At 41.2% G+C, this 12,088-nt stretch overlaps 1 protein-coding gene across 3 annotated transcripts in view; it reads left to right on the top strand.

Annotated features, from left to right (window-relative positions):
- LOC117552565 (ephrin type-B receptor 1-B) overlaps positions 1-12,088 on the top strand; it is a 170,548-nt gene that overhangs the window by 138,776 nt on the left and 19,684 nt on the right. For 2 of the 3 annotated variants that reach the window (XM_034226142.1, XM_034226140.1), the window contains 3 exons: positions 7-195; positions 1,778-2,025; positions 3,373-3,588. In XM_034226142.1, coding sequence (XP_034082033.1) covers positions 7-195; positions 1,778-2,025; positions 3,373-3,588 — 653 coding nt within the window. The remainder of the gene's footprint in view (positions 1-6; positions 196-1,777; positions 2,026-3,372; positions 3,589-12,088) is intronic. The other variant, XM_034226141.1, reaches the window with a different exon arrangement.

Genomic DNA, 12,088 nt, shown 5'->3' with positions numbered 1-12,088 from the left:
TTCTAGAACTCTCTTTGCGAGCCGACATGTCTAACTGCCCCTCCCCACTGGGCTGCCCGACCCACTTCTCAGGCTCCCCGGGGATGAAGATCTACATCGATCCCTTTACCTACGAAGACCCCAACGAAGCTGTGAGAGAATTCGCCAAAGAGATTGACGTCTCCACCGTCAAAATCGAAGAGGTCATCGGTGCAGGTATGGAGAATGGGTGCTATGGAACAACGTGTGTTTCCTTACATGTGCATGTGAGGTTAATGTGAGTAGCTGTATATTTATGTATTTATGTTACATGTGTATATCTGTGTGCTCGAGTGCAAACAAGTTTAACCTGCATCTGTTCAAGGTCGTAAAGCCCAGCACTTTTACCAGCCACATCACATGGGAACATGTCTGGGGCCCATGTCAAGAGCACCAGCAGCATATAGGCCAGCTACCCTGGGACTCAATGTCATTAGAAATAACTCAAGCCTTGCAGCCTATTCCCTGCGCTTCTCTGTTTAGGAGCCTATTAGTGTTGCTCTATCACATAGACATCTATCTACCTTGCCCTTTTTCATGACTAGCATGTAAAGTAGGTAGAGACATTTTTAGTTTTCTGTCCCTGTTTCCTTGTTTTTGAATGTATCGGTAAAATGTTTGGTCAAATTGATGAAATGCTAATTAGGGGATTATTGCTTTTAAAGGTCCCCTATTATACTGTTTTTCATCAATATATTATAGCTCTCAGTTATACAAAACATGTCTCTGAAGTGTTTGGCTCCAAATACCAAACAGATCATTCATTGTAGCGTCCCATAAACCCTGTTTCAGCCCTTTTTCAAAAGTGCTGATTTTCTGTCTGTTACTTAAAGAGGGGGGGGGGGGGGGGGGGGGGACTACCCTGGTTGGTTATTGGCTAATGGTAACACAAGCCAAATAATCTTCATGACATCATAAAGTGGCCAAAATCTGACAGGTTGTTATATAAATGGATCAGGACAAAAAGTGAGTGAATCTTTTGTCCTGAAACGTTCAGAATCTCTTTACCCAGAAGGGACTCATGTTTATGTATAAAATACTACAACAAGTGGATTTTGCATAATCGGTGACCTTTAAGTAAATTATAAAGCTTAAATACCTCCATCTTAGCATGTACTTGTGTCCCCAACATGTATTTTCATTGGGACTCACTGGACACACCTTTTTTTCAGCAGGAAGGGCATGCTGATAACAGTATGTGTTTGTTTGTACTGTAGAGAGGCTGGAACACAAACATTATTCTGGGCCTGGAATAGCGAGTGGCCTACTCAGCAAGCTAGGTGTGAGGAAGTAACAGAGATGGGGTAATATTCAAGGGGACTAACTAATTAAAGATTTCCGGTTTTGTTGATTTCACTGTGTGGTGTCTCTGCAGGATACCAAGGTGAAGATAATTAATCCAGATATTTACCAGATACTTGTTTATTTATTTATTTTGGGGGGGGGAGATATGAAAACAGTTGGCCGGCCTTTAGTACAGCTAAATCATGTGAGTCGGGGGAACCACAGTGTTAAAAATATCATGATGTAGCAACAATAGAGAGTATTGGACAACACTCAGGGTGCTTGATATAGAATAAATGAAAATCAATCATTTCTGCCAAGGGACATGAGATGTAAATAAGATGAATAAATAAATAGATTTAGATCTCATCAACTCTACTAATGTTTTGTTTGATCACTTTTTGATCAAAAAAAACTTTATCAGTTCTGGGTTTTGACAGGTACCACTGTGCTCCTCTTTCCATCTCCCCTCTAGGTGAATTTGGGGAGGTTTACAAGGGCCGTTTGAAGCTGCCTGGTAAGAGGGAGATCTATGTAGCCATCAAGACTCTGAAGGCAGGCTACGTGGATAAGCAGAGGCGGGACTTCCTGGCTGAAGCTTCAATCATGGGCCAGTTCGATCATCCCAACATCATCCGTCTGGAGGGTGTAGTCACAAAGAGCCGACCGGTCATGATAGTCACAGAGTTTATGGAGAATGGTGCCCTTGACTCATTCCTCAGGGTGAGTCATTTTTGTAGAAACATACTTGTAGGCTACTAGTTATATTAGGTGATGAGAAGCCATATTCTCAAGTCTAATATAAGCTATTCCATTATGAAACTGAGGAGTTAATTGGAAATTAATTGTTAAACAGTCCCGTAAAGGAGTGCATTCTAGGAATTGCTCCTAATACAAATTAGAATGAGCCTTCTTAATCTGTCGTGTGCCAACAGAGAATATGTTTCATGACAATGAACATGATTTCAATCATTCTTAATTTCGAATTTTCCATTAGCTAGCTCTATCAGCTTTAATTTCTCTATAAATGCCTGGAGTGTTTAATGAACTCCTCACTTTCTTTTATAGTCGGGATTGAGCGGACATACAGCTTAATCAATATTCAACTCGCTCTTTCCCTTCTTCAATCTCATGGATTGGTGTTCTATTCCACTTTGATCTAGGGTGGGTTTAAAGGGGCTCTTTGAAGTTGGCTTTGCTAACCGCCACATCCGACTTGTGTTCCTATCGATCTCCCTTACCCTCTTATTTGTTACTGTGTTTCGAGGGTTCAAAGCTTGCTCTTCAAAACATTCGTACCGGGGTAGGGGCGCCATGCTTGGATGTTGAAGAGATGGATGTCATCAAGTTATAATGGAAAACTGCTCTGAAACCGGCAATGAGCAAGATTGGCTTCAGGAATCCATTTCCCTATCTAATAGAAGTCTAATTTTCTACTGGTTATGAAGAGGATTTAAAGGGCAATTAAAGAGTGCAGGATGTTGATTTTATAATAGCTGAGTGTAAACAACAAATAATTAAAAATACGACGCCAAAAAAAACGTATCCTGAAATAAGTGGACTTAATTACTTGCTAGAGAAAAAGCTCTAATGTCAACAGTTGGGAAATCAGATATATTAGACTACTTGTAAATGTAAATGCCAGATGTGACAGCACATCTTGTTGTTTTGCCACTTTATGAACATAGACCCTCTGGCTTTGGTAGTAATAATAGACTACAAAGCCTTTAAATTGAAGTACATTCCCACTGGGCAGCCTTGTTGGTAAGAAAATACATTAGAAAAAAGGACAAACATTTAATTTATTTTTCACTTGATTTGGTATTTCCTAGCAGAAAAGATCCAATTGTATGTATATTTGTGTTCATCATATACATATAAGGACAATCAGGCCTAGTATTTGTTATCAGCATCCTATCTCCAGTAAAGAACCAATGTAATTAGTTCATTATCATTAAAAAGCAGTAATATTAACATTTGCTGACACCTCTCTATCTCCCAGCTATTCTCATTTATGTTAATTGCGCAAAAACAATTATGTAAATAACTTTTTTTCTCTCTGTCCTCTAGCAAAATGATGGTCAGTTCACCGTGATCCAGTTGGTAGGGATGATGCGTGGGATCTCAGCTGGGATGAAATATCTCTCCGAAATGAACTACGTTCACCGTGATCTGGCTGCACGAAACATTCTGGTCAACAGCAACCTGGTCTGTAAAGTGTCTGACTTCGGCCTGTCTCGCTACCTACAGGACGACACTTCTGATCCCAGCTACACCAGTGCACTGGTGAGTACTTACAATGTTCAACTTTTATCTTAAGGGCCAGGGGGAACCATATATTTTCCAAATATGGCTTTTTCAGCATGTAATGTGTCTTTGAAGTGTCAAGTCAAATTGTTACCATTGATACACACAGCATACGAAACGTCGCTACAACCATCACCTATCAGTCTAATCACTATTGCTTCTCTGTGACACTGTCTCTTTCTTTCTGAAGGTCTTTGCAACCTTTCACCTTTTCAGTGCCTTTCATTTTATATTAGCTGTCTGTCTTTCTCATCCCCTTTCTTCCTCTTTCCTACACTCTGCAAGTCACGAACTGGAGGGCTGTCACATCTTCATTAGTGTGGAGACAAGCCTCCTCTGGGAAGGCTCCTCTCTCGTTGACATGCCCAGAGTGCAGTGAAACCAAAGGGCATTGCGGCCTCTCAAACTGACAGCTTCCAACCCCCCCCATCCATTTTCTCTCTCATTCATTATTACTGGGGCATCATGGGAGGCTTTGGCTCCTCATTAACTCCTCCACACTACAGATCTGTAATTATTAGCAACCATCGTTAGTTCATCTTCTGCCTCTCCTCTTCCTAATTCAAAACACACTCTTACGCCCTCGCAAACACACTGCACAGGTCGTTAGGACTCCCGGCATGCCTGAGTTTGTGCGTGGGTTTTTACTTAAGTGTGTGCATGCATGTGTGTGTAGAGCTTAAAAGCTATGGTGTGTACATGCATGTATGTGTCGGAGTGGGTGGGTGGGTGTCTTTGTGTCTATTGCCACCTCATTGACATTGCTTTGGGACTTTGGTGCAAATTAGCTCGTGTCACTGTCAATGCAACACATATTTATCTGTCTGCCTTTTGTAGTAAGGTTTGCAATAGAGGAAATGTGTATATATATATATTATTATTATTATTTTTAGCATGTCATGTATTTCATCTGTCCTCCTGTAATGTTTGTTCCCCAGCCTCCAGTGGCCCTACACAACCTTTACTGCCAGTCTAACCTGGGAGAAGATATTCTTACTTGTTTCATAAAACCACCCTGGTAGCTCTCTCCGAAAGTGATGAATGTAAATGGTGGTAGCACTGTATATATTATCAATAAATAGTATAATCATGTTATAAAAAGAGCCTATTCTAGAATTGCTTTCAGATATTTCTTTTAACACATGCAAAAGAAGATCATTATATTACATGACATGTTCAGTGTTTCCCACAGATATGAAATATACTTGGGCGGGTGGTGGCAAGGGCGGGGCTGCGCGAAAAAAAAAAAAAAAGTTTAACAAACATTATTATTGACTTTTCATTCCGGTATAATCATTTTGCGCAAAGATGGCACTGTTTGTCAGAGCACTTCATCCTTCTGGGATTTCATGAAGAACAGCTCCAACGCCTGTGTGTATGGGAATGCCTCTGGTGCTGGTCCATTAACTGCCAGTGTTTCCCACAGATCTGAAATATACTTTGGGGGGTGGTGGTAGCGGGGGGGGGTTGAGGTGACGTGCAACAACATTAACCTTTCTGTTGGTCGCTTGTTAGCAGACCCTTCACGCGATGGCAGAGCGAACAGGTACAGGTACAGGCAGGGTCCATAATGATAGCCCTATAGTTTAAATCTACTACCCACACATGAACATATGGAAATGGGTTACTATTTAAAAAAATAAATGTATTTATTAATGTATTTAGGAACCTATCCATGTGATTTTTAGTGGGGGTCGACCTCAAATCCTCTAGGGGGGTCCAGGGGCATGCCCCCCCGGTAAGATTTTATTTTTTATTTTGGAGTTAAATGCATCAATCTGGTGCATTTTGAGGGGAAAATAAAGAGACTAGATCTATGGAAACACCTATATTTAACAGAACTGTATACATTTCAATAATCATAAAATCAAGGCCATAACCAATAACATACCATTTCCAATATGAAAAAAACACTGAAACTTGTTTATTAATTTAGTTTTGGTTCATTTATAGTTGTGAGTGTGTCTGTGCTCCTGAATCAGCCTCTCCTGTCTCCATCCTCTCCCCCTGCTCCTCTTTGAGGCAGCAGCAAAGACTAGTCTTCTCTCAACAAGTTTTAAAAGTGTATCTTACCTTTTTTCACCTAGTTAACTTTTTATTTATTTATTCATGCATATTTTACTAATCACATTACATTTCATTTAGCTGACGCTTTTATCCAAAGCGACTTATAATGACCGATTACAGGGACATTCTCCCTGGAGTAACTAAGGGCTAAGTGCCTTACTCAAGGGCACACTAGTGGTGGTGTTCCTGGCGGGATTTGAACTCACAGCCTTCCGATCTTCAGCCCACCTCACTATCCATTAGACCAATCACTACCCTCTCAAATGGAAATATGTGTTTACATAAATGGTGACCACACCGTTTGAGACCCACTGAGAACTTAGACTAAGTTAACTATCTAAACACTCAGAGAGTCCTTTACCTCACCTGAGCTGAGGTTATCCCGAGCTTGAATGACACACAGAGACCAATCAAGGGCTTTGATTTATGATCTGTATGACAGTGGCCATGTCGGCAGGCCACATCATGTGGACAGCCAGTCACCCTGTGTGAGGCAGGCCACTTAACAGGCCAGAAGGAGGCGAGATCAGAGCAAGGGAGCGAGGGATCATTGTCTACAAGTTAATCGATCGCAGATGGCGTCGTGGTCACGGACGAATAAAAAAATATATATATTAAAAAAAAAATTTAGAAAAAAAATAATAAAAAACTAAATGGGTCGCGAAATATACTTGGGCGGCCGTTAATATACCTGGGCGGCCCGCCCAGGTATAGTCTATGTGTGGGAAACCCTGATGTTACTTGTTAGACGCTTTTATCCAAAGCGACTAACATACTCAATACTGTGGGCAATCCCCACAGGAGCAATTTGGGGTGAAGTGTCTTGCCCAGGGACACAACGACATGCTGACTGCAGAGAGGTTTGAATCTGTGTTCCTGATCCAAACACCAACGCACTAGTCCACTGTGCCACACACCTCCAGATCAAAGACATATAGTCAGTATGTGAGTCAGAGCAACTCAGGTATAAAAAGAGAGTCGGAAAAATAATTTGTCTTCATCTAAATATAGGCAAAGAAACAAAACACATCATGTACGTTATCCTCTGTACTTTTGAGCTCTGGTTGAAAATGCTCTCGTTAGATTATTGTTAATAATGTTACAATTATTACTTTAGGTTGTTTGCCAATAACATTCAGTGTAAATTATTGGCAGAATGTGGATGCTCAGGTGAGCACAGGAAGTGTCATAACCTTACATCGGTGTGGCTGAGAGCTAATCGCTCTCCAGGAATAGCTTGCATTGTATGCTTGACCCCTGTGGGTAAACCTTGCTGAATGGGTCTTATTTAGCAACAAAGAGGAACAGCATCTCTGTTGTCTGCACCGCTGAGCTTGCTAATAAAACAGGGTGTAAAAGGAGGGGATTAGATTATAGATTGAAGTCGGCATTTTGATGTTGTTTAATGCAAACAAAGTCTCCTTGAGGGCATTATCTGGAGGGTCAATAGAGCAGGTGAGGTTTGAAGTCTAAACCTGGTGAGCTGTTTTGATGGTAACACTAAGGTGTTTTGATGCTGTGTGTGTCTTTTACTGATAGAGAAGAGCACATCAACTTCGACTGTGCTTCAATTTCATACTGAGTGCAGCCTTATTATCATAAGGATCCAGATGAAATCTTCAGTTCCATGACTATTTGTGTTCCTATCAAATCAGAAGAGCAGTTTTATTCTCATCTCATAATGAGAGTCCGTAACTATGCCTGCTGAAGTATTAAATATAACTAAATGTGATAACATTTGAGGTCAGCTCATCAAGACTTTGCTGATGTTGCTACAGATGTTCTTAGTCCTCTGTTCTCCTGATCCCCAATCCCCAGTAAACAGGGAAAACATGCAAACAAGTACGCTCCTGTACAGGGTTCTATGATGTAATTAAGCTATGCATGGTGCCTTTCACTCTTTGACTTCTTCAGCTAAGACCTGACGCTAACCAATCAGTGAGCAAGGCTGGCGTGGCAGACAAGGCCGAGGGAATCCGGGAAATTAAATTGCGCTGACAAGCAGTGATTTACATCGCCATCGACCTCTTCCTCCAGCAAATTAATCACCTCTTTCCCTCTACTGCTTTTCTAATTTTTCCCTGCAATTTGAGGCTCACCAATTACAGTGCCTGTGGTGTGGTGCTGGATGTATGGTTAGGGGGACATGCTGGTAATTGTGTTAACCCTGGATTTGGGTTCATTCTGGAGCAGTGTTGTGGAGGTTTCAGACAGAAGGGGGCTGTCCGCCCTTTCTGTTGGCTGCTAACCAAAGTCGTGATTAATTAGGCTCACTGGACAATGCTTGGACTGCACTGGTCTTGCTAAGGTGATGTGTGTTAATTATTATAAAGACTGTGTGTCCCATCACAGACATGCCTTTCTTGTATTTGCATCACTGCCTGATTATATTTACACAGTTGCTTGGTTTATGAAGTAGCCCTTAGGACCATGATCACAAGTCCAGGTTAAATGTGAGTTAACCTGCTTACCTGACAGAGAGGAGGATTGATTTTTGAACACCGGGAACACTTTCAAATGAGTCTCTTTATTCACAAATCCATATATCTAAAAGGCTACCATCTATGCATCTATTTATCTATTATTCCTTTTCCCCTAGCTGTCCACTTCGTCCCCATTTCATCAGATGGACATAATCAGTGTAGATGTAACGAATGAAGAACCAAACTGTGTTTTGTTTTCATGTGTGAGTGAATAGTGTGTCAAGTCTATCACACATTAGACACACACAAGTGCTGCTACCCTTTCATTTGAGTTTGTATGCCCATAGGACCTTAGTGAGGAGGGCAGGTAGGGTCAGGAATTTTGGCTTGTGTCTCAGCTGATGATGTGGAAAGCCTGTCATTGCCTTGCATGTCACACCATACCATACGATGTGACTGAGTGGGCATGTTTGTGGTTAGAAGAGTGTGTGCGCTGTTGCTCCTGACAGAGTATACACATATAAGTCCCCCAGGTATCTTGTTCTATGTATGTGTATGTAGGTGTGTGTTTGTTTGTTTGTGTCATTGAGGCTGAGAGGGGTTGAAAGGCGAGGTCACTCAGAGCCAGTAACAAAGCTCATCCGTCAAATCCCTGTGACCTGAGTGACATTCTCTCAGCTCCGCTCCAATGCCCACACTATGTGGACCGCGCTGTTGTTTCTGTCATTTGTCTGTTTTCTATTTGCATCCTTTCCCCCTCCCTCTCTGGCTTCAGGCCCATGCACTTTTTTGGCTTGTCTCTTCAACTTTCAGTGAATTATTGATGCACTTCAAGTTAAGGGGGACATATTCGCTGAGTAAACAAGAAGTGAATTGGGAACATGTCCATATGGACTCAACCAAAAGCAAACAAAGGGACTTTTTGAGACTTATCACATGTATATGCAAACATAAAATACATATTTACATAGACAATAAACCTGTAACAGTACTGAATATAGACCAGCACATTTGTGTGGCTGTTGCTGCTTCTTCCCTGAGGCATTGTTGTGTTGCATCACCATGATGTCCACAGCTCATATTACTGTACAACAAGCCAGGTTCATACCTCACATCACACCACACAGCAAACACAGACCCAACATCTCCCTATTATTACAGCTCATTTCAGGAGAACAGCAAGTTCACCATATATAGTTATATAAGCACAGACTAAAAATGAATGAAACCTATTGCTTATTTATTTCCATTTCATGTGATGAAGTTACATTTAGTAAACAGCTGTTTGCACCAGCGGACTTTAAGAGCTTGCATTTAGAAAATAGTCCACTGTCAATACACTTTTGCTGTCTATTTAACTCTACAATATTGTCAAAAATGTACCTGTGTATTCCTTCACTCTTTGTATATAAGGAATATTATAATCCACTGGTTCTCTTTGATCAGCAGTCAGTCCTTCTGCTTACATATCTCCACAATCCTTTACTGTCTTCTTCTACAGTATCTTCAAATATATCCTGTGTATACCCATACCTTGTTGAAGTTCTAAAACAAATGTTATTGTATTGTGTAGTTGGAAAAATACACAATTAGATTCATATGTCCTCCAATTCTCATGGGTTATACTGTGCAGCTGTAACTTAAAGGTCCCCTATTATACTGTTTTTCATCAATATATTATAGGTCTCAGATATATACAAAACATGTCTCTGAAGTGTTGTAGCCATCCCATAATCCCCTCTGTTTCAGCCCTGTTTCAAAATAAGGAGCCCCTCCCCACGCCCCTCTGCGAGATATTTGGTTAAAAAGAACACAATGGTGCTCTGGGAGGAGATTCAGGAGATAAGGTGGGCGGGTGTTACCTTGGTTGGTTATTGACTAATGGTTACACAAGCCAAAACATCGTTATGACATCATAAAGTGGCCAAAATCTGATCAGCTCATTTCAGGTTTTTATATAAATAGATCAAGGCAAGGCAAGGCAAGTTTATTTATATAGCACTTTTCAACACAAGGCAATTCAAAGTGCTTTACAAAAAATGAAAGAGATTAAGAAAATGGCATTTAAAATCAGTCATTAAAAAGAAAAGCTAATAAAATAAACATTAAAAGAAAAAATACATGGATAAAAGTTACAGTGCAGTCAATTAAACATTAAAAGAAAAAAAGTACATGGATAAAAGTTACAGTGCAGTCTAAGATATGAATAGTTCAATTAAAAGCAGCGACAAAAAGAAAAGTCTTCAGCCTGGATTTAAAAGTAGTCAGAGTTGTAGCGGACCTGCAGGTTTCTGGAGTTTGTTCCAGATATTTGGAGCATAATAACTGAACGCTGCTTTACCATGTTTAGTTCTGACTCTGGGGACAGAAAGCTGACCAGTCCTTGAAGACCTGAGAGATCTGGATGGTTCATAATTTAGCAGGAGGTCAGAAATGTATTTTGGGCCTAAACCATTCAGTGCTTTATAAACCAGCAGCAGTATTTTGAAATCTATTCTTTGACACACAGGAAGCCAGTGTAAAGACTTCAGAACTGGAGTGATGTGATCCACTTTCTTAGTGTTAGTGAGGACTCGAGCAGCAGCGTTCTGAATCAGCTGCAGCTTCCTAATAGATTTTTTAGTGAGACCTGTGAAGACACCATTGTCAGGATCAGGAGAAAAAGTGAGCGAATCTTTTTTCCTGAAACTTTCAGAATCTCTTTACACAGAGGGGATGCATTTTGTTTGCATGATATGTCCCCTTTAATATACAGTACAGTATCTGTTATTTATGAAAACAACCTAAGGCTGATATCTCAATTGTAAGAGTTGAGGATTGGTTTGATCTGGTTGGATGTGATATTTGGTAGGACATCAAAACACTTTTCCCCCTATTAAGGGTCCCATGTCATGGCCATTTCCACTGATCATAATTCCATTGTTGAGGTCTACTAGAATCTATTTATATTGTGCAATTTTCCAAACTCACATTGGTTTCTCATACAGCATCTCTGTAAACTACGTGTATTCACTGAATTTCACTCTCTGCCTTTAACAGCTCGTTGTAGCTCCAATAGCTCCAGCCCCCACCCTCCCTGTGAGCACAGTGTGCTCTGATTGGTCGGGACGTTGTGAATCGCACTGAGCTCCGTGGAGGTGTGGTTTCCTTGTTTAGCGATACACATCGAAACACAGCCAAACTCATCCTGAGCACACACAGCCGAAGTAAAAACAATAAGTCTGGCTTGATATTGAGTAAGAAAAAGGTTGATAAACGCTGTGAGAATGGGTCTGCGGTGGTCACGTTCAAATCCAGTTTTGGACAGTCTGCCGTTCGAGGCTCGGCGTAACCCTCGGAGCACACTCTCCAATCACAGAGCTTGAGGACTATCACGGGGTTTGTCAAACAGAGCACATGGTGTAGTCCAAACGATAGCTGGGGATTCTGGGTAGTGTAGTGTCTTCTGCCATCCTTTACTCCGAAAAAATATTTGTCTCTCCGAATCGAAGGGGAAAAATACAAAAGCATTACACACAATTTAAACCAATCAATGTTGTGTAATTAACAAGGATAATCTGGTGTTTTTTAGTCGATGAGTAGTGCAGATATCACTGTAAAATCAATCGACAGTAAGGGGAATACTTACTTCCGGGTGTACAATTCTCAGTTATCCAATGAGAATGGACGCTCACATTGCCTTTAAGGGCAGCCGACACAAACGAACGCCGTGCTTCCATGAGCATCCATAGAAGCATATGGACATCCCGGAAAGCTGAAAATGGACGCTAAGGGCCCCCCCCCCTTGCGTTGAAAATGGACGCTAAGGCCCCCCCCTTGCGTTGGAAAAAGCCGACACAGGACTTGACATAACGTCAACATAGGCCGACCTGGGAGTGAGGATGTGTTGGTGTGTGAGGAAGTCCGTGGATTGGTTAATTTGGACCAATCAGCGTAGGCTTAACGTAACGGCTCCACGGATTGGTCCATTTGGTTCCGGGTAACGCATG

Source organism: Gymnodraco acuticeps, unplaced genomic scaffold (genome assembly GCF_902827175.1).
Source record: "Gymnodraco acuticeps unplaced genomic scaffold, fGymAcu1.1, whole genome shotgun sequence".
Taxonomy (NCBI): Eukaryota; Metazoa; Chordata; class Actinopteri; order Perciformes; family Bathydraconidae; genus Gymnodraco; species Gymnodraco acuticeps.
The sequence above is the reverse complement of the archived record's forward strand: the minus strand, read 5'-3'. Positions and strand labels throughout refer to the sequence as shown.